At 45.8% G+C, this 21,702-nt stretch overlaps 4 protein-coding genes across 5 annotated transcripts; 2 read left to right on the top strand and 2 right to left on the bottom strand.

The window, feature by feature from the left end:
- Window positions 1-608: 608 nt before the first annotated feature.
- On the bottom strand, window positions 609-2,394 carry LOC124696864 (elongation factor 1-beta-like). Its single transcript, XM_047229530.1, has 4 exons — window positions 2,330-2,394; window positions 2,032-2,147; window positions 1,777-1,938; window positions 609-625 (listed from the first exon to the last, which is right to left on the bottom strand). Exons 1-4 carry the CDS (start codon window positions 2,392-2,394, stop codon window positions 609-611), a joined length of 360 nt encoding a protein of 119 aa, XP_047085486.1.
- Window positions 2,395-2,399: 5 nt separating this feature from the next.
- Window positions 2,400-4,280, top strand: LOC124699878. Its single transcript, XM_047232106.1, has 4 exons — window positions 2,400-2,507; window positions 2,597-2,833; window positions 3,370-3,459; window positions 3,577-4,280. Exons 1-4 carry the CDS (start codon window positions 2,461-2,463, stop codon window positions 3,653-3,655), a joined length of 453 nt encoding a protein of 150 aa, XP_047088062.1. The 5' UTR covers window positions 2,400-2,460; the 3' UTR covers window positions 3,656-4,280.
- A 30-nt stretch (window positions 4,281-4,310) lies between these two features.
- LOC124699879 (protein FAR1-RELATED SEQUENCE 3-like) lies at window positions 4,311-6,175 on the top strand. 2 transcript variants are annotated; one of them, XR_007001548.1, is made up of 3 exons: window positions 4,311-4,764; window positions 4,867-5,154; window positions 5,274-6,175. XR_007001548.1 is itself a non-coding variant. In XM_047232107.1 (2 exons), exons 1-2 carry the CDS (start codon window positions 5,113-5,115, stop codon window positions 5,904-5,906), a joined length of 675 nt encoding a protein of 224 aa, XP_047088063.1. In that variant the 5' UTR covers window positions 4,876-5,112; the 3' UTR covers window positions 5,907-6,175. The 2 variants fall into 2 exon arrangements, 1 of the variants encoding a protein (XP_047088063.1); XM_047232107.1 differs by lacking the exon at window positions 4,311-4,764 and having other exon boundaries at window positions 4,876-5,154.
- Window positions 6,176-14,708: 8,533 nt separating this feature from the next.
- LOC124699877 lies at window positions 14,709-16,457 on the bottom strand. The gene is made up of 3 exons (XM_047232105.1): window positions 16,283-16,457; window positions 16,006-16,179; window positions 14,709-15,253 (listed from the first exon to the last, which is right to left on the bottom strand). The coding sequence occupies exons 1-3, from the start codon at window positions 16,376-16,378 to the stop codon at window positions 15,191-15,193; spliced, it is 333 nt and encodes a 110-aa protein (XP_047088061.1). The 5' UTR covers window positions 16,379-16,457; the 3' UTR covers window positions 14,709-15,190.
- Between the last annotated feature and the right edge of the window lie 5,245 nt (window positions 16,458-21,702).

The raw sequence follows: 21,702 nt of genomic DNA, 5'->3' as shown, positions 1-21,702 counted from the left end.
GCGGAGATGAGTTTACCACCACCACCAGCAGCACCACCAGTGGAGTGAATGACCACGTCGACGTGCGCCTCACGGTTGGAGGCCTTCAACTGTTTCGTCCTGGTCTCGATGGCGCTACGATGTTCGTTTCCCAAATTTAACCCGATGCAAATCGCGCCACCTATGTGCCCCTACGTTTTCGGATGGGAAACCGGTAAGGTTTCAGTTATACTTTCCTTTTCCACCCGATGCAGATCGGAGCAGCTTTGACCAACCAAAGATAGGCAGCATCTTTTTTTTTTTTGCGAATAAGATAGGCAGCATCTTGAGAAGGTAATTAAATAAATCCATAGTTTTATTTTAATTTTGTTACTGTATCGTTGGCCAAAACAAACAAGCTTTCCTTTAAATTTTCGTAAAAGATACCAACAAAGCTTTGAAAGCCAGTTTGGTCAAAGTTACATCACCCAAGGAGAGAAACAAAAACTTGGAGAGCAGCAGTAGTCACTGGGATGCATGATGGAGATGAAGAAGCTAAATCAGGTATGATCAAGCTAGAACCACCGGCAGGGCCCGATGGGTAGGCCCACATACGCATGCGAGGGTCGGTGGCTTGGGCCACATACACACTACGGGTTGAACCAACCTGCACACAAGACGAAATCATGACCCACAAAGGCCAATAGTTCGACAACCAAACCAATACCACATAAACCAGAGCACAAGCCCGGCGACGATGCCCACAGGTTCCTCAACATCGTTGACCATCCAAAAGATAGGCTTCAAGTCGGGATATCTTTATTCGATGCAGTACCGCCAACATCTTCCTGGCACAAAAACCTAATCCTAACACGTGCAAAACCAATCCGCGCTCCACCGGTTCTAGATAGGCTTGAAGCCCGGATACCAAAACCCAATCCTAACACGTCGAAAACCAATCCGGCACTCCACCGGTGCTAGATAGGCTTGAAATCGAGATGTCTTTATTCGATGCAGTACCACAAGCATCATCTTGACGCCAAAACCCAATCCTAACACGTGGAAAACAAATCGGTGGGAGGTGGAGCACCGGTTGGTGATTCGTGTAAAACCGGTACACGGGTATTTTAATAGCAAAGATTATGGTATTTTTGTCCGTTAGTAACACGTGGTCTGAATCAAATGACGTTGCCTGTTACTCCTCCGTTCAAAATTAGTTGCCGTGGTTTCTTTTTTAGCAAGTAAATCTAAATACTTAAACGTATGTAGGTACATACGGAGTGTTTTTACAATTCTCGCGAGCCATCTCGCAGCATCTGTAGAAATCGGTAGGTAGAGAGCAACTAAGCCGAGGATTCGCATGTTGGATGACTTTTCGTGCGTACAAAATCTATCAGTGGACAATGACCAAAGAACTTTCCATTGACCAAAAGAACGCTGAACACGCATGCTTTCCACTCAAAGCAACTGGTTGGTAGGGCACGAGCAATTCGAAGCAACAAAAACCACAAGTCCTCGCGGTACAGTATTGCTGCAACGATTTATTTTTTTTTGACTGTACTGCAACGAATCTAGAATTCTAGATCACAAAACTACGACCAACTATTACTAAGAACAAGTCGATAATAAAAAAACGAAACTAGGTGATCTTGTGCTGCTGCTGCTCTCCGCCATCGACCGCTTGAGGAATTTTCCTGCGATAAGAGGAGGTTTATGCTGAGGTTAGTCCTCCTTTAAAATTAAGACTGGAAATCTGACATGAGACGGTGCAGGAGAAAAGTCTTATGATTAATCAGACTAGGCACGAGATCTACTTACAAATCTTGTTGAAGCTGACAATGTCGGCGCTCTGCACGTACTCGTCGAGCGGCTCGGCGCAGAGGTGGTCCTCGATGAGGCTGTCGACGGAGACGAGGTCGTCGACGACGGTGAGCATGATCTGCATCTTCTTAATCCCGTACCCGACGGTAAGGAGCTTGGCTGCAAGAACGGGGCGATCGCTTGGTTAGACTTCAGGAATCGATGATTAACAAGCAGCGTGATTCGGAGGTGTAGTCAAATTAAACGACGTACATGCGCCCCAGGTGAGTCCCTCCATGGCCACGCCACGCACGGCCTCCTCGAGCTTGGCCATGTCGGTCTCGTCGCCCCACGGCTTCACGTCGAGCAAGACCGAAAATGCGTTGTAGCTTATAAAATGGGGCGCAGGTGAAATCGTGGCCGTCCGGGGCAGTTCCAAGATTCGCGTGCTGGCCCCACGTCCGGAAGAGTTGACCGGCGTTTGCAAGAATACAGAGAGAGCCGGACGTATACGCGTGCTGTACTGGTCCGTATATACGGTGGTGGCCCGCAGCGTGGGGTCGATTAGGACAAGCGGCGACCAGGATCTACCAGTTCGAATTCAAAATCGTCCGGCATCTCACGACCTCCGGGCATCTCGGCGCTCACAGAACACCCCAACCCAGGACCAGTCTCGATCTCCAGATTCAGACTGAGCCGGCGATGCAGTGCCATGGAGGCGCGCAAGGGTTCACCGAGCTGCTTCTCAGGTTCGTTCCATGGTTCCGCATCGTCACTTTTTTGCCGAGTTTGTTTGATTCTGCGCCGCAGCTGATCTGACCGCCGATTCCTCCTCCAGCATGGGTTATCCTGGTGTAGATTCGGGATGGATCGAAAGAGAAGAGGTAATCCCGGCGGAATTCCGCTTGTACACGGAAATCTGGAGCGGTGAGTCAAACAGCTCTGGGAGCGGCAGTGGCGGCGGAGGCTCCGGCGAGCTATATGACGGGCTGGACGGAGGTTCCAGGGCATCGACGGAAGACGGCGCTCCCAGCCGCACAGTTTCGCCGAGATCCCCGGAGCCATGGGGCAACAGGTGAGCCCTTGTTAGACAGTTTGTAACTTTACTGAACCACACCTCCAATTAGGTCCTGATTTCGTCAGTTTCGTCAGTACCGGCGGTTAAGGGGGGAGGATTTAGCCTGCCTATACCTACGGCGTTCGTTAGGTATAAACAAAATTAGATAATATACCGGATAGATGGATATCTCTGCACCCGCACGATATGATTCTCTGGTATCTCTGTATGAAGGTGCTCAATGCATCGTTTGTTCCCGAGGGCATAGAGCGAGATGGAGGGTGCAACAAGGGCTGTTAATCCATGATTTGGTATGGTTGGTACACGGCGAGTAGGAATCGAGGGATCGGGGTCAGCTTGGGGTGTTGGATAAGATGTCTTACTGATTGGGTTTTCCACCTTGGAGAGAACCGTGTAGTTCTGGTTATAAGGTTGCTTTGTATCACATATAAATTTAAACGGTGGAGACTATATATCAGGGCCACTGTCTCAGCATATGTTTGATAAGGATTAATACAGTTGATCGGGGGCACTGATAATTTCATTTTTTTCAGGGGTTGTGATTTTGTTCCAGAAGAGTTGGAGGGAGATTTTCCATCTGGTCTATACACCGAAACAAACGCGTCAACACACACGGTGATTAGGTATGTAGATTATTTACAGGCTCAAAAATCATAATCCTGAGCATACATAATGCAGTATTCTGATGTTTTCGGAGGTCACGATGTCTGATTTTGTTAGAGATGCACTTGTTTATGCAGCTCATCTGATGGGGAGGATCTGAATACACATGAGGATTATTGTTCAGAGAGGCCACAGGACACTCAGACATTTTTGTAAGATAGGTTATAACTGTAGTTTGGCATTCATTTCAACCTGAGCATCTGATGAAAACAACACGGAATGAGGCCAGGCAGTTACAAGTTTGGTTTAGGTACCCTACAGGTTGCATGGAGTACTGTTTGATCGTCCAAATGGTACTGGTAACAACCCGCATGTAGTCCTTCATGGTCAGGTGTAGAAATGCAAATTAGTAGGACAGGGGTGACTCTATTAAACAGTGAGATACACTTGGTAGGGGGAATGTATCAGTACCGTGCATACGCGCTTGAGAATCATATTGTTTCAGAAAGTACAGATACTATATACACTGCTAGTCATCGCCCTAATGGATCTCTCCATTAATTGTCACGGCATAGAGAGAGTTTCCATAGAAATGAGCAGTGCACTGTAGTTAAGATCATGGTTTGGGGGTCCTATACCCCCAGAGTACTAGATCACCATCTTACAGTTGTCTGGGGATACAGTTTTCCGATCTTTAAAGTGCAAATTTCCCTTTTCATACAGACGCAGGGCTGACTTAACATGCTGTGTTAATATTTCTCAACATAATTCAAATAGAGTTTATCAGCATGAAGTCTGCTGTTCACACCAGTTCCCTAGTGCTTTACATAAGTTTGTTTCGTAATTATGTTATGTTATGTTGACAGATCAATGCCGTGCCATGGAGATTGCAATTGGGGCGGTTCTTCCTCTGACAAAGCACAGGTGGTGCAAGTGGCATGTTTTGCACAAGGCAAAGGAAAACCTTGGGCCAGTGTATGCTAAGAATGCAGGCTTTCGGGACGAGCTACACAAGATCTGCCACCATATGCTTACTATAGATGAATTTGAGTCTGCGTGGGGAGAGTTGATCGGAAAGTATGCTCTTCAGGACCACCCATTTTTTGACCCAGATATACGATGTCCGCCAGAAATGGGCGAAACCATACTTCTCCGGAGTATTCTGCGCTAGGATGACCAGCACACAGGGTTCGGAGAGTGCAAATCATATGCTGAAGTTGTATGTGCCGCCTGGATGCAGCATGAATATGTTTGTTAGAGGTTATAATAAGTTGCAGTTCCAGAGAGATGAGGAGGAAAACTTCGAGGAGAAGCGCAGCAGACTGGTACGCTTGATGCACCGCACATTATCTTTATATAGTAGTCGGATGCCAGTAATCATACTCCTTTTTTCATGGTGTTGACCTTTTTTCCCACATGTCTTGCAGTGCTGAGTTTTATTAAACAGCGGCGGACCGATCGAGAAGCATGCAAGTAAGATATACACGCCGTCCCTGTTTGAACTGTTCGAAGTCCAGATCTTCCAGTCGGCTTCGTACACTGCGCAAGAGATCATTAGGGGATCAAGGTATATTGTCATTCACTTCGACGTGGAGAAGAAGGAGAGGTGGTCACGCGGGGCATTTGAGGTCAGAATAGATACGACAAGAGACTATTTTCAGTGCGATTGCGGGATGTATGAGCATATGGGTATGATATGCTGCCACGTTATAAGGGTAAGTCGTCTAGGGTATTTAGGCAAAGTGAAAATACCAGAAATACAGTGATGGGTGGAACAGCCTTGAATGGAGTCTTTTTATGCTAACATTTTTGATCTTCTGTTATGTGGTTCCAGGTCTTATCCTTCTTGGGAAGAACTGAAATACCAGGCTGTCACATTATGCAGAGATGGACCAGGAATGCATGCAGAGACTTGCCCGAGCATCTTAGAATGTACCAGAAGGATAGTCCGGCGTTGCAATCAACAAGTTTCCGTCACACAGCTCTGTACAGAACCGCACTCGAGATGGTACAGTTAGGCGACTCGAATCCAGAGTCATTCGAGGTTGCTATGAGCAGCATGTTAGATGCAATGCCCAAGATCTCAGAGGCAAGTAGGATAAGTGATGGTTTGGGGCTGGAACAGAGGTTTCATACATCAGGCATGGGCGAAACCATAGATGATACTTCTGATCACGGTGTTGATCCAGAACGGATTAGCTTCAGTCCAGAGATGATTGCTCCTTACAAGAAGGCGGATTTAGGACGACCCACTTCAGCAAGAGCGAAGCCTGGATACGAGGTGAGTGTGCCAAGGACTCGCTTCTGCTCTGTGTGCCGCAGCAGGCATCACAATGCTGGGTCTTGCCCCTCGGTGGAGAGGAGCTCTAAGAAGCCTAGGCGAGAGGCACGGTGCTCCAACTGTGGAGTAGTTGGTCATAAGAAGAATGTGTGTATATCAAAGGGGTATACGGTGACGAACCGGTGAGTTTAATCACTGGTTTCTATTTCAGTCTAACACATCTCGTGTTAACTGATTTTTTTTGACGCGATCCAATCATAATGTCGGTATTATTCATTGGCTCGCTGGACCTATTTTTTGTAATAGGCAGTACAGATGGCGGGTGTTCTGTCAACCATGAGATGGGTCTGGTTCATTTTTTCTGTGCATGTAACACTGCACAGAGGTGGCATTGTACCTTTGGGCTGTTACCCTTATTTTTTTGAATGAAGCAATGCATGCTGATTTGATACCCAGGGAATGACTAGGTTCTAGTAGGTTGGTTTCGGTCAGTATAACCTGAATAATTAGTGACCAGGAAATGTTTTGCTTGGTACAGCCTATATGAAGCGAGTCTACTTTGTTAAGATCTGTTTTCTTTTGTTGCACAGCATGATTTTATTTGTTAGCATATAGTCACTCAATGATGTTATGGTCCCACGCGGAATAAAATTCAGAGTTTATTGAATTGACAATAAGTTATGCCATATTATTTTTTCGTTCGTTTTGCATTGTTATCAATTAGTCGTTTCGATGTGACCGGATCCTATTATATCGAGGAGTAAAATCAGCTATGCTACAGCAGCCGGACTTTCCTTCTTCAATTTTGTAGGATGAAGGCCAAAATAAGTTTAGTTGGTCTAAAGAACACAAATCAATGTATGGCGTTTAGTGGAACAGTAGCCAGGCTCATTTTTATGTGCATTAAAGTTTAGCCAAAAATTAATGTATACAGTAATTCTTCTCAGCACACAACGTGGTACAGATCTATATTTTTTTGACATGCCTATTGTACTGATGAATAGATGGCGAAGGAATTAAACGATTGACCCCGATGTACCTTGTATGAACTTTGATAAGGACTATATGGCACTATGAGTATTACGTATGTGTGGTGTACGCTCTTTGTGGCGTAACGCATCTTGGTACACCGGCGGTCATCCAAATTAATACGCATGGTACTACATGTTTCTGAATCATGTACGGAACGACACTCGTGGCAAGGACCCCATGGGATCCATGTATATTCGGGGGGGGGGGGCATGGGTCCATGCAACGGGGTGGTTGTTGAGGTTTTACGTACGTATGGTGTACGCCTTTTGTGGTGCAAAATCATGTTGATGCATGTGCGACGCAGATGGATGCTTTGTATGAATCAGCCCGTGCTCGAGCTGTACGTATGTACGATCCTTGTGGTGCGACGCAAGTTGGTACCCCGGTGGTCATCCGAAATCGACACGAAAGGTACTACATGGTACTGAATATTATACTGAAAGGCAATTGTGTTAAGTACCTCATGTATTTCACATGTCTATGTGGGGCACGGGTCCACGCAACGGATTAGTTGTTGTGGTTTACGTATGTACTAGACCATGAAGGCGCGCTTTGCCGCGCCCGTCCATACTAAAAAAACTTATATAAATGTTCAATAGAATTTGGACATTTAGTAATTAATTTACAATTTGTCCACAGAATTACTGGAATATATTACTATTACCTTAGCAAGCGGAAAAATACCCTTGGCAGGGCTGCATTTGATCAAACAGATAGTGCAGAACAAGCCATCAACGGTCAACAAGACAACAAACCATATGATGCATCCAGGATAGGAAAATGGTATTTCTTTTCTGCAACCCCGCACACATTTGCTAGAAGAAGAAACCAAATGCAAGTTTTCAATAACTCGAGCAAAAGAGCAGTTGAATAAACAATCATCATATTATAGAATGGAAGATACCCGGCCATATGAACTCATCTAATTGAAGCCCTATCATGTTAAATCATATGATTTATACCTAAGTACACGATACAGTAGTCAATGCAATCTTCCATTTCTGTACCAAAGGCAGTAGAAAATATTCTTTTAAGATAATTAGTAACATAGGTGGATGTTTTTCGTAGTTGCATGCGAGAGGAACAATGTTCAGTGCATCCTAAGAGGGAATTAGAGAATGATAAAAAAGAACATTGAAATTGATAGGAATTCATACCATGTCTGGACATATGTGAGACATTTTTTACAAAAATAATGATAGCATGAGACGTAATTGATTCTACATGTCGAAGCTGCAATTTGATCTTACCAAAATAAGAGAAAAACAAAACAGGCTTTTTATCGCAATCGTTATGTGCAGAATTAATCAACAAATGGCACGACCAGCATCATCGATATGATCAGCATGAAAGATTTTCTCGACCTTACACATGACAATTTGAGCCATCCAATGATGTGTCAAGACAAAGACTTACAAATTACTCCTATCGAAAATTGCGACTTTATATAGCTGACAGGTTGTTATATTGTTTTTACATCCAAAGCGATTGATATGTCGAACTCTGCATTTTATAAGGGCCAAGAAATGGAAGCTTCTACAACAATAAAATCGATTTACTTCATTGCTTCTTTGAGCTGTTAATCATAAATATACCTAGATTATTGGATTTGTAATATCATTGAAATTTGTAATACAAACTGAAGTTTTGTCAAAGAAACAAAAAACATGATTTCCCTAATAAAATAACTGTATAAATATGTCCTCTGATCCCGGAAATGTGTTTGCAAGACTAAAACGAAATTGACAGCGACAACTGTACAAGAAAGATTCTGGAAAATATTAATAGACAGCATGAAACACAATGGTACGGAAATTACAACTATTTATAGAACTGATTAATAAATGTAGCGCGATTGATATCTCTGCCAGAACTGCATTTTGTAAGGGCCAAGAAAGAGAAGACTACAACAATAAAATCGCTTTACTTCATTGCTTCTTTGAGCTTTTAATCATAAATATACCTAGATTATTGGATTTGTAATATCATTGAAATTTGTAATACAAACTTAAGTTTTGTCAGAGAAACAAAAAAAATGATTTCTCTAATAAAGTAACTGTATAAATATGTACTCTGATCCCGGAAATGTGTTCGCAAGACTAAAACGAAATTGACAGCGACAACTGTACAAGAAAGATTCTGGAGAATATTAATAGACAGCATGAAACACAATGGTACGAAAATTACAACTATTTATAGAACAGATTAATAAATGTAGCGCAAGAATATATACACCACCACTGATCTTACTCATTTGTCAAGCTTCCCTTACATAGATACCATCGCTATATACTCTCTTATCTAAATATAATTTACAGTGGCTTAATACACTATTTATACAATCGGACACATTTGCACATTTGAACGTAAATTCGTTTCCTAAGATTATACCTGAAGATTATGCTGAGATGGAAGTAGGATAATGATCCACTATTACATGCCCGCAATAGGTTGGAAAAGCAAAGAATATACAAATTTTGGCATCATTTCATTTTTTTAGTGTTAGGAGCATTGTTCAAAATATTGCAGTTCTTAAAAAACATATCAAGATACGATAGTGCGTGGGAACATAACAGTTTGTTAGATCTTGAGAAAGACTACGAAATTTGAATAAATGATATAGACCTTTATGAATCAATAGGAGGAACTCACCTGGCTTCTTCATACGCACAGATCAACCACTATCCAAAGAAAAATACTCAATCACAACTGTTAAAGGAAGTATTGGATATGAGACATACAATTACGTAAGAGGGCACAACTGTTTACACATATGGATGAAAAGATAAATCATCGAACTGTTGTTATGAGTTCTGCAAAGCTTTCATCTAGAAAATTTATCCTAGAATTCCTCAAGGGTGACTGATGAAATATCCACCGTGCTCAAACCAAGCCAAAAACTTAATACGAACTGGAAGGTATGGTGGATAATCTGTAGAGATAACGATTATGTGGTTATCCATTTGCCATACTTATACCAGGTAAGTGGCCCATACTCAAAAGAAACTAAAAGTGAAAACTTCCACAGTTTGCTGATTTCCCTTGGTAATGATACATAGCCAATAACAAAATGCAAAGGATATAGCCCAAATATAATCATTGATGAGAGATATATTCTAAATAATCCCAACTCTATTTTGTAGGTTCACTCCCGGGTAACATTGCATTCTTTCCATTATTAACAATGGATCAGTAAACAAAAGAGCGGCAAAATTGCATGAGCTACTGAGTTAGTGTACCTGTCCGGCAGCCATGGTTGCAAATGAAGGTTGCACACATTGCTGTGAGCAGTCCCTAAATAAAAATCCCAGATGAAAGAGCACAGCAATCCCTGAAACAAAAACAGTAAATCATTTCACTACCTAGTGTTCATGTGATGAAATTACAGGAAAAAAGGTGGATGCCAGGCAACCCTAGGCAAGGAACATCTCTAATAAACAATGGAAGTCCAAAGGCGAGACGGATGGGGTAAAGGAAGACGATTGCTGGTTGCACATATGTATCAAGGACAGAAGAGAACTGACAATAACACTGGGATTAATCACCATTATTACAGGAGAGAGAGGGTCGAAATTTTCACCATGATTAGCACGCCGACGATTTCAGTTTGCACGCCATGATTACAACGCCGTCCAAACAAATGAAAGAAGAGGCGTTCCTCGGATGGTGGGCCTGGTTCGCCGGCGAATGGAAGAACCGTAGGCCCATATGGAGGTAGCCCACTCCGCTTCCTGCGCGCCATCCGAATTGCGCCGGCGCCGTCATCGGAGAAGAAACCACGAATCTGAGCGACCTCTTCCAAATTGACCCAAAATAGAGGAGAATCGGCAACCCATAGGCATCTGGCCTTGGCTGCATCTTCGGTGGCGGAATAGATTACATGGTAAAGAATGGAAGAACGGCGGCCAAAACAAGGAAAGAAGGAATAACGAGGTTGGGGATCCCACGAGGTTGAGGGGTGTTCGTTCGTTATTTTTTTCCCTAGACTTTTAGTCTAGCTCTAACACGGTAACACCGCTCAGGAAAATTATCAAAGGGCAGAACCAGTTGGCCTATATCACCGTTTTCCGGCCCGATTAACCAGGTGACTCCTAACTTGATATGTGGAGTAGCAGCCCAACAATGGCACGGGCCCATTTGACGCGATTAAGCAATGTAAAAAGTGCCCAGCAACAATTCAGTACTACTACGTTGTTTCTGACCGTTAGATGCTCAGATGGACGGTCCAGGACACGAAAACGGTGTGGTGGCTCCTAGTTAGTTGAGTTTTACTGTTAACTAATGGTGTGCGCCTTTTGTGTTGCAACGCATGCCGATGGATGCTATTACGAAACACCCCATGTTTGAGTATTACGTATGTGTGGTGTATGATTTTTGTGGTGTAACGCATCTTGGTACACCGGCGGTCATCCAAATCGACACGCATGGTACTACATGTTCCTGAATCATGTATGGAACGACACTTGTGGCAAGGACCCCATGGGATCCATGTATATTCGGGGGGGGGAGGGGCTTGGGTCCATGCAACGGGTTAGTTGTTGAGTTTTTACGTATGTATGGTGTACGCCTTTTGTGGTGCAAAATCATGTCGATGCATATGCGACGCAGATGTATGCTTTGTAGGTATCAGCCCATGTTCGAGCTATACGTATGTACGATGTACGATCCTTGTGGTGCGACGCAAGTTGGTACCCGGCGGTCATCCGAAATCGACACGCAAGGTACTACATGTTACCTAAGCTTGTCTTGAAAGACAATTGTGTTAAGGACTCATGGTTTCACATATCTTTGTGGGGCATGGGTCCATGCAACGGATTAGTTGTTGAGGGGTATGGCTGTGGCTATGGGTTGGGGTTAGGGATATGGGTTAGGGTTAGGATCAGGGTTGGGGTTAGGGTTAGGGTCGGGGGTTCAGGGTTAGGGTTAGGGGTTGGGGTTAGGGGTTGGGGTGAGGGTTGGGGTTAGGCATGTATGGTGTATTGTACTGAAAGGCAATTGTGTTAAGGACCACATGGTTTCACATATCTTCGTGGGGCATGGGTCCACGCAACGGATTAGTTGTTGAGGTTTACGTATGTATGATGAACGCCCTCTATGGTGTACGCATTTTGTGTTGCAACGCATGCCAATGCATGTGCGATGCCGATGGATGCTATTATGAATCAACCCATGTTTGAGTATTACGTTGTGTGGTGTACGCTCTTTGTGGTGTACCGCATCTTGGTACACCGGCGGTCATCCAAGTCGACACGCATGGTACCACATGTTTCTGAATCATGTACGGAACGACACTCGTGATAAGGACCCCATGGGATCCATGTATACTCGGGGGGGGGGGGGCTTGGGTCCATGCAACGGGTTAGTTGTTGAGTTTTTACGTATGTATGGTGTACGCCTTTTGTGGTGCAAAATCATGTCGATGCATATGCGACGCAGATGTATGCTTTGTAGGTATCAGCCCATGTTCGAGCTATACGTATGTACGATGTACGATCCTTGTGGTGCGACGCAAGTTGGTACCCCGGCGGTCATCCGAAATCGACACGCAAGGTACTACATGTTACCTAAGCTTGTACTGAAAGACAATTGTGTTAAGGACTCATGGTTTCACATATCTTTGTGGGGCATGGGTCCATGCAACGGATTAGTTGTTGAGGGGTATGGCTATGGCTATGGGTTGGGGTTAGGGATATGGGTTAGGGTTAGGATCAGGGTTGGGGTTAGGGTTAGGGTGGGGGGTTCAGGGTTAGGGTTAGGGGTTGGGGTTAGGGTTAGGGGTTGGGGTGAGGGTTGGGGTTAGGCATGTATGGTGTATTGTACTGAAAGGCAATTGTGTTAAGGACCTCATGGTTTCACATATCTTCATGGGGCATGGGTCCACGCAATGGATTAGTTGTTGAGGTTTACGTATGTATGATGTACGCCCTTTATGGTGTATGCATTTTGTGTTGCAACGCATGCCGATGCATGTGCGATGCCGATGGATGCTATTATGAATCAACCCATGTTTGAGTATTACGTTGTGTGGTGTACGCTCTTTTGTGGTGTAACACATCTTGCTATTATGAATCAACGCATGCAGATGTATGCTTTGTAGGTATCAGCCCATGTTCGAGCTATACGTATGTACGATGTACGATCCTTGTGGTGCGACGCAAGTTGATACCCCGGCGGTCATCCGAAATCGACACGCAAGGTACTACATGTTACCTAAGCTTGTACTGAAAGACAATTGTGTTAAGGACGCATGGTTTCACATATTTTTGTGGGGCATGGGTCCATGCAACGGATTAGTTGTTGAGGGGTATGGCTATGGCTATGGGTTGGGGTTAGGGATATGGGTTAGGGTTAGGATCAGGGTTGGAGTTAGGGTTAGGGTGGGGGGTTCAGGGTTAGGGTTAGGGGTTGGGGTTAGGGTTAGGGGTTGGGGTGAGGGTTGGGGTTAGGCATGTATGGTGTATTGTACTTGAAAGGCAATTGTGTTAAGGACCTCATGGTTTCACATATCTTCGTGGGGCATGGGTCCACGCAACGGATTAGTTGTTGAGGTTTACGTATGTATGATGAACGCCCTTTATGGTGTACGCATTTTGTGTTGCAACGCATGCCGATGCATGTGCGATGCCGATGGATGCTATTATGAATCAATCCATGTTTGAGTATTACGTTATGTGGTGTACGCTCTTTTGTGGTGTAACGCATCTTGGTACCACATGCATCGACACGCATGGTACCACATGTTTCTGAATCATGTACGGAACGACACTCGTGACAAGGACCCCATGGGATCCATGTATACTCGGGGGAGGGGGGGGGGCATGGGTCCATGCAACGGGTTAGATGTTGAGGTTTTACGTATGTATGGTGTACGCCTTTTGTGGTGCAAAATCATGTCGATGCATGTGCGACGCAGATGGATGGTTTGTATGAATCAGCCCATGTTCGAGCTATACGTATGTACGATGTACGATCCTTGTGTCACATATGTCTCGGATGATCCTCCTGTTGGACGCACTTTCAGTTGAGGGGAACATCGGCCACATTCCTGACAAGTACAAGCGTTGCCTAGGCGTCATGTAGTTTCGCCTAGGAATCGTCGAGGACGTGGAGAACCCATGTAATGCCCAGTCTGCCTCAGCAGCTGCATTGTGGGATAATATTTATCTAGATGTCAGTACCATGGTCAGATGACTACTGTTATATTAATTTCTGAACCAATGTTTTTTGTGGGCGCGTATCGCATGAATTGTCCAGATATTTGTCTGCTGAATATTTGCATCTATCAACATGGGTAATGCCACACATTATTCCATCTGTGTTCGCTGCCAACTAATTCTGTACCATGGGTGCGCTATTGTTTATTTGTGTGTTATAGATATACTCCTGACCTTACAGAGTTGGGAGTTCACTCTATTTTTTAAATGTTTTTTGACAGAGTTATCATGGTGTACAGCGTGCATATAGAGTACGGGTTCAACTCTCTGAACAGTCCCTCACTACTATAAATATTTCCTGGTCAGACGTCGTGCGGGTTTTGCACACACCATTAGCTCTTTTTTTTTTCTTGTAATCTCATTTGCTGCAACGTATATTATCGGATTATTAAATCTTCACCAATATATAGTATATGGCGCTTAACACGGATGACGGTCTTGGATGCTTACGCATCGTGTACGTAACTAGATTTTTATTTACATGGAGTACCATAGACTAGTCCATATTGTCCTTGCACACAAAACTATAAGGTCCCTACATGGCCATATGCTGAACTTGCCTGACTTCAGGTTGGTTCCGCACAATTATTGCTTTATTTTGTTTCTAATAGGAGAAAACCGTCTTCTGAGCTGCCCAACAGTTAGGATACGAGCTCACAACCATTTTTAAGAAGTACCACAAAAATAATTTCTCTCACTGCATTCCCCATGTTAGCAGCACTTCCACGCAAGATGAACCATCTGATGGTAACACACATATATTCAATATGTAGTGCATGCACATCTGTACTAGTAACAAATCGACTAGATATCTAATGGTAACTTTAAAACACTGAACTGCATTCCAGACACACGTGCGAATGCTTACAAGGCAACAGTCTACATTAATGATAAGATTACAACAAGTGACAAATGACTATTTTAGAAGAACAAACACTAGAACAGCAAAAAGAGTAGCGCGCAGCTACGCTGGCGGCAGATATGGACACATTGAAATAGAAGTTCAAGGAGCGTGACGCTCTGTCGCTGTTGCGGCGGATAACTTCCTTAAGCCTGAGTTCCTTAATCTTCATTTGCCGCTCCATATGCTCGACCGCATTCTGCAGGTTATTTTTCTCGGTCCATAGATTTACGTATGCTTGATCAATGGGCGCTTCCACATCAATGGGCATAGATTCATCCCTGCAATTCAAGCCAACTAAACCCCACAAGCTGATTAAAGTCCTAGTCAATACGGGGACTCCAAGGTTGGTCGATCCACACGACAAATGAGCAACGCTCCCGCCCCTACAAAATGACAAGCGCAATAGATCAGGTTCTCCGTAAAAAAAAATACCATAAATTATCGTAAGACAATTTATAGCTGAATTTGGCCATTCATTTCATTGTGAGCATCAGACAAAAATCAACACAAAAGCTGCCTAGGCATTTTCAAGCCTAACTTCTAGCAACGCAACAGGTTTCATGCAGTACCGTTTGATCGTCCGAACGGTACGGGTGACAAACCACCATCAGTCCTTCACGGTCAGGTGTAGAAAATGCAAATTAGATAGACAGTTGTTACTCTATAATTCAGAGGGCTACACTTAATAGAGCGGGAGTATCAGTACCATGCATACGTCTTTGAGAGCCTTATTTCTTCAGACAGTTCAAAAAATACACACACACGGATAGCCATCGCAATAATTGATCTCCACTACTTTTTGTCACGACATATACATGTGTTTTCGAGGTAATGAACACCTCAGTTAATTTAAGATTATGCATTGGTGGTCCTATACCCTCAAAGTCCTACCACACCATTTTTTCAGTTGATTGGGAGCACAATTTCTGTGCATCGAAGCACAAATATTGCCTTTCATATAACCACATGGTTGCATCACGAAAAAAATCTATTTTTTTATTTCAGGACACAATCAGCGAATGCTACCAGGCACGTGGTCAAAACAAACAAGTAAGATATTGTGCAGCTCTCTTGTCTGCATCAACAACTAAACAGCGAAATTGCTTCAAATCGTGACGAGGATTAATTTTCTCACCTGACGAGAGCATCCAAGGAATCTTCTCCCTGTGGCCGCCATGTCAAATGCCACCTTCCTGTGCAGGGCGTCCCCATGACCGCATCTGAGATTCGTTTTCAAATCCGGCCCCGTGAAGCACAGATCCATGGTTTCCCGAGGCAGATCCAAGTGCGGATCGAAATCGTAGATACTCTGAAGTAGGAAAACGAACAATTAATCTACGCAATCGAGCGGAAACTCGGATTGTGTGCAGGTGAAACAGGGGATAAAGGAAAGTCAAGGAAGAACGATTCACCTCACTACCCAGCTCCGAATCTCCTGAGAAACCATCCCTCTGAATAGACGAATCGGCTGGTACTCCGTCAGAGGTTGATCCGGGCCACGGGGACATGGATTGAGCTCGGATTCCTCCGGTAATGGAGGCGGCGCAAAAAATTATCCCGAATAGAGGTGGTGCGAGATAGAGAGGGTGGGGGGGGGGGGGTGGTGAGATTGACGCATGTGGGGTCTATCCTGGGTCCCGCAACGCGGTTTCTATAACAGGGTTCGCGAATAAAACCAGAATACGTGAATACAGGTGCTATACGCGGAGGTGCCACTTGCATGGTCAACGAACGGTTCGAATCTCAAAGTCGCGCATGCGGTTAAGATTTCACTTGCGCCCCATTTTATAAGCACCATCTGCGGGCGCCATTGATGGTGGGAGAAGGAACGATTCGGTCGGCGAGGTCGGTTCCGGCGGACTGGCGGCGGCGCTTCCGAGTTGCGAGGGCGTAGGGGGCTGTGTGGGGTGGAGCGGCGCGGGCTGAGGCCATGAAATAGGGATGTGTTCCATTCCATTCCATTCCACTTCATACTTGTGTTCAGTTGCACTGCAATAGCAAGGAACCTAATTAGTCTAAATACTCTATCAATTAGACCCTAATTTAATCTAAAATTTTAATTAACCTAAATTATGCCTAATACTACCTAATCCGCGTCGCCTGCACGCTAGGCTGGCCGCCGCCGCCTCCCTGGCTGGCCCCGCCGCCGCGCTGGCTGGCCGCCGCCTCCCGGCCGCCGCCGTGCCGTGCCGGGCCCCGCCGCCGCGCTCCCCGGCCGCCGCCACCGTGCCGGCTGGCCGCCGCCTCCCGGCCGGCTCGGCCGCCGCGCTGGCTGGCCGCCGCCTCTCGCCGCCGCCGCCGTGCCGGCCGGCCGCCGCCTCCCCGGCCGGCCCCGCCGCCGCGCTCCCCGGCCGCCGCCGCGTGCCGGCTGGCCGCCGCCTCCTCGGCTGGCCTCGCCGCCGCGCTCCCGGCTGGCCGCCGCGCCGGGCCGGTCGAGCTCGTTCCGCGCCGGAGGAGAGAAAAGGATTAGCGAGCCGATTGAGCTCGTTCGCGCGGTCCGGCCGATTCGGCCGGACGGATTGGAACGGCATATTCCGGGAATATGCTCTTTCGGGGAGCGAGTTGGTTCCATCCCATTCCTCAGAATTCTGGAACCGAACGCCAGGATGGGAGCTAGGCACGGGACGGTTCCATCCCGTTCCTTGCCATTCTGGAACCGAACACATCCTAGGCCGCGGCGCGATCGAGGAGAACTCCGTGTCGATCGGACGCACGTACGTCCGTGTCGAACTCGAACCCGCGGCTCGGTCGAACTCTTGGTCCGTCCGGTGGATGGATTCCGGGTCTACCCCGATCGAGAGCTCAGGTGCGCTGCCTCACCGGCCCACTTTCTGATTTACGGCGGCGGGCGGTAGGGTAACGGCAGCGGTAGGGGATGAAGAAAACCAGGAAAAACACGTTTGGAGCCTACCCCGATGTGCCTCATCGGGTAGGGATCTTTACATATATATATATGGTATGTTATACGGTTTACAATACGTATACGATACGTATACAAGTCTAATTCTAACACCCTCCCTTAATCTCAATTAGGAAAAGATTGAGTTTGCGCTTACAATGCTCATACAAAAGTAAAGGGAGAGGCTTAGTAAAAATATCAGCAACTTGATCCTTCGATGAGATAAACCGAATCTGCAGTTGCTTCCGAGACACGCGCTCACGGACAAAGTGAAAATCAACTTCAATGTGCTTTGTCCTTGCATGAAAGACAGGATTAGATGACAAATAGGTAGCACCAATATTGTCACACCAGAGTATCGGAGGCTGAATTTGAGCAACACCATCAGAACTGCAAAGACGCTCAGAAGATGCCATGGGTGTAGTCACAGGAGCGCACTTCAACATGCCAGCACGAGCAAGAAGCTCAAGTGCGTACTTACGCTGTCGAAGGAGAAGACTACCAGAGGAGGGTGAGGACACCTCTATCCCCAAAAAATAATGTAGAACTCCCAGATCCTTGACAGAGAACTCAGAGCGAAGCTGACTGATCAACTTAGGAATAGCAGCGAGCTCGTAGAACCGAGAACAATAATATCACAACATAAACCAGCAGATAGACTGTAATGCCAGAACGCCGAAGAACAAACAACGACGTATCAGTCACAGAAGGAGAGAATCCCAATGACCCAAGGACATAGCTAAGACGAGCATGCTATGCACGAGGAGCTTGCTTCAGTCCATAGAGTGACCTAATGAGCTTGCAGTAATGATCAGGCTTATCAGGATCAACAAAACCAGGTGGCTGGCGCATATATACCACTTCATCCAAATAACCATTGAGAAAAGCGTTCTGAATATCAAGCTGACGACGATGCCATCTGTGAGAGAGAGCCATGGCTAGCAATAGGCGAATAGTAGCTGGCTTGACCATAGGACTGAAAGTCTCATCATAGTCTAGACCATAACGCTGCTTGTACCCCTTTGCAACGAGACGCGCCTTGTATCTCTCAATAGAACCATCTGCATGAAGCTTCACCTTGAACACCCATCAAGAGTCAATGAGATTCACGCCAGAAACAGGAGGAACCAAGCGCCAAGTCTGATTTGCTTGAAGAGCAGAAAATTCAGTCTCCATAGCATCACGCCAGTGTGAAGTGCGAAGCGCCTCTTTGTAATCACGAGGTTCAAGAGTGTGCTTCAGTGCCGCATGAGCTGTAAGTACACAAGTCCAGGCAACTGTGCCATCAGTGCGCTTTTTAGGCTGATGTATACCGTGTCGCCGATGTGTCATAGGTCCAGCGGGCGGAGAAGGAGGCGGTAATGTGACCACTGGCATTGTTGTATCTGTGGAGCAAGGAGAACCTGCATTGGAGCAAGCTGGAGCTGACACAGGAATAATCGAGGAGGAATCAGCGGACCGACCAGGCGCTGCAGGAGAAAAATCTGTGGCAGGTGTGGACATGCAGGAAGATTCCGTGTCTGCTCTTGTTGGTGCTGCCAGGTTGTCTGACGCACAAACCTGCTGCTGCAGCGGGCCATACAGCGGGCCAGTGGGCAGAGCAGTCCCGCGCGTGCGCTGCTCGTCACGCAGTAGCAGCTGCTGCTGTGCATGCAGCGAGCCATACTGCTCAGCTGTAGCTGGGCGGGAATCTGAGGCGGAAACAGGATCGGCGGACGTGGGGCTGGGCGCAGAGCACAGGGCGGGGCGCACGGAGCCCGAGGCGGGGCAACGGCCAGGCGAGATGGCTACCGGCTCGGCTTGCACAGAGCCCAAGGCAGAGCCTATCTCAGTAGAAGGAGCTGTGCATGGCTGCATACAGCCCGCGGAACTCCCATGCAGACCATGATCGTAAACGTCCGATGGTGTTGGAGTAAAAACGTCGAGCCGACTCCCGCGTCCAATAACTGCACCATGGTCAGCAAGCAAGGGCAAGGCATGTGCAACATCCATAAAGCGGTCAGCTGAAAGTAAAGAAGACTCCGACACAGGGGGTAGATCATGAGATTTGGGCATGTTGGCAAAGGGAAAAACGTTCTCATCAAAAATAACGTCCCTAGATATATAGACACGATTAGACGGAACATGAAGACATTTGTAGCCCTTATGAAGGGAGCTATAGCCCAGAAACACACGCTTCTTCGAACGAAAATCAAGTTTATGATTGTTATAGGGTCGAAGGTGTGGCCAGCAGGCACACCCAAACACCTTAAAAAAGGTATAGTCAGGTGTTTCATTGAGAAGTCCCTGAAGAGGTGTTTTCATCGCAATGGTGCGACTAGGAAGCCTGTTAATGAGGAAACAAGCTGTAGAGAAAGCATCATTCCAATAACACAAGGGAACCCCAATGGCTCCTCCTCACCGTCTCCCTCCCCTCCGGCGAACCTGGTGAACCCCGGCCTCCTCCTTGCTGACACGATCTCCTTGATCCTCCTCAGCTGATCTTTCAGGTGATCTCCCCCATGGCTCCCTCTCCTTCCCCTCTTGGCCGTTGGAAAGTCTCTTTTGAATCTCTTCTCGCCGATGGCACTAGCAGTTCTGCCTCTGGGTTTCTTCTTTTGTGGCCAAATAATTGGCTGGCTCTAGTTAATCATAAAGATTCTCCTTTGGTTGGTAAATCCTTGCGTGTTGGAGAGGTTTTCTACACTCGGATCTTCCATTAGATTTCCTTCTCATCTGGTGTTTGTGCAAGAATGCCTCGTGTCACCTCCTGGTTTTTCGTCCTTTTCGGAACCTACTCCTCTCAGATGGAGGGTAACTTTCTCTCCCTTGGGTCACATGGATTTGAAGATCCCCATGGGTAAATCTGCTTTTCTTGTTCTCAAGCCTAAGGCTCAAAGGATTTTTCTCATTGACTCAAAAGAACAAGTGATTTCTGCTAGATCCCTTACTCAAGGTGAACAAGTTAAGATTGGGACTATTTTGGACTTCAAGGATCATTCGGTTTTAGTGGGTGAATGTATTGGATCTCCAGATTTTGTCTCTGGTAATGTTTCTTCTACACCTACAAACAAGTCTGCTCTTGGTTCCAAGAGTTTTGCCCAAGTGGTGAAATCATCAAAAAATACAACTGCTATTCCTATCCCAGAAGCTCCCCCTGTTCGTTGGAAGGTCTCTTGTTCTCATTTTCAAAAGGGCTCTCCCTCCTTTCAAGCATTCCTTATTCTTAGGCCTCAGGCCAAAAGGTTGGTCCTATTGGATATGAAGGAAGAAGTTCTTGATGCTAGATTCCTTCTGGAAAATGAAAGAGTTCATTCTGGTTTGATAATTGACCTCAAATCTCATACTGTGTTGGTGGGAGAGCGCATTATTTCAGACTCTTTGGTTCAAGGTGTGCATTTGTTGAAATCTTCAAGCTCTTCTTCAAACATTTCTCAAGACAGTAATGATCCAGGGATTTATCACAAGGATCTTGCCCTAGACTTCACAAGAGGAATTTCATTTGAAGCTGCATGCAAAAGTAAGTTTGGCCACTCTGTTACACTTGCCAACTTTTCTCATAGAAGAGCTTTTTTACTGGTGGTTTCTTTTGGAAGAGCTGCCTTCAAATTAGACATACACACTGTGGCTGTTACTTTGCAATCTTGCTTTGGAGGAAATGCTGCTTCATACAGAGTTAAATTTCTAAGGGATAGAACCTTTCAATTTTCTGTGGCTTCATCTGCAGTAGGTTTTGAAATTTACAATCTTTTGAAGATTAGCACACCTTTGTTTGAATTATTCTTGAGTCTTTGGGGTTATGGTGGTCCAAACTGGATCATAGAAGAAAAAAGATTTTACAAAGAAAGTGACTCGGAATGGCAAGTAGTAAAGAGAAAAATTCAAATTCCTTTGGAGCAAAGCGTGTGTCGGTTTTTCAGCGCATTCAGTTGCCTTCCAACTCTGTCTTGGAGC

Source organism: Lolium rigidum, chromosome 3 (assembly GCF_022539505.1).
Source record: "Lolium rigidum isolate FL_2022 chromosome 3, APGP_CSIRO_Lrig_0.1, whole genome shotgun sequence".
Taxonomy (NCBI): domain Eukaryota; kingdom Viridiplantae; phylum Streptophyta; class Magnoliopsida; order Poales; family Poaceae; genus Lolium; species Lolium rigidum.
The sequence above is the reverse complement of the archived record's forward strand: the minus strand, read 5'-3'. Positions and strand labels throughout refer to the sequence as shown.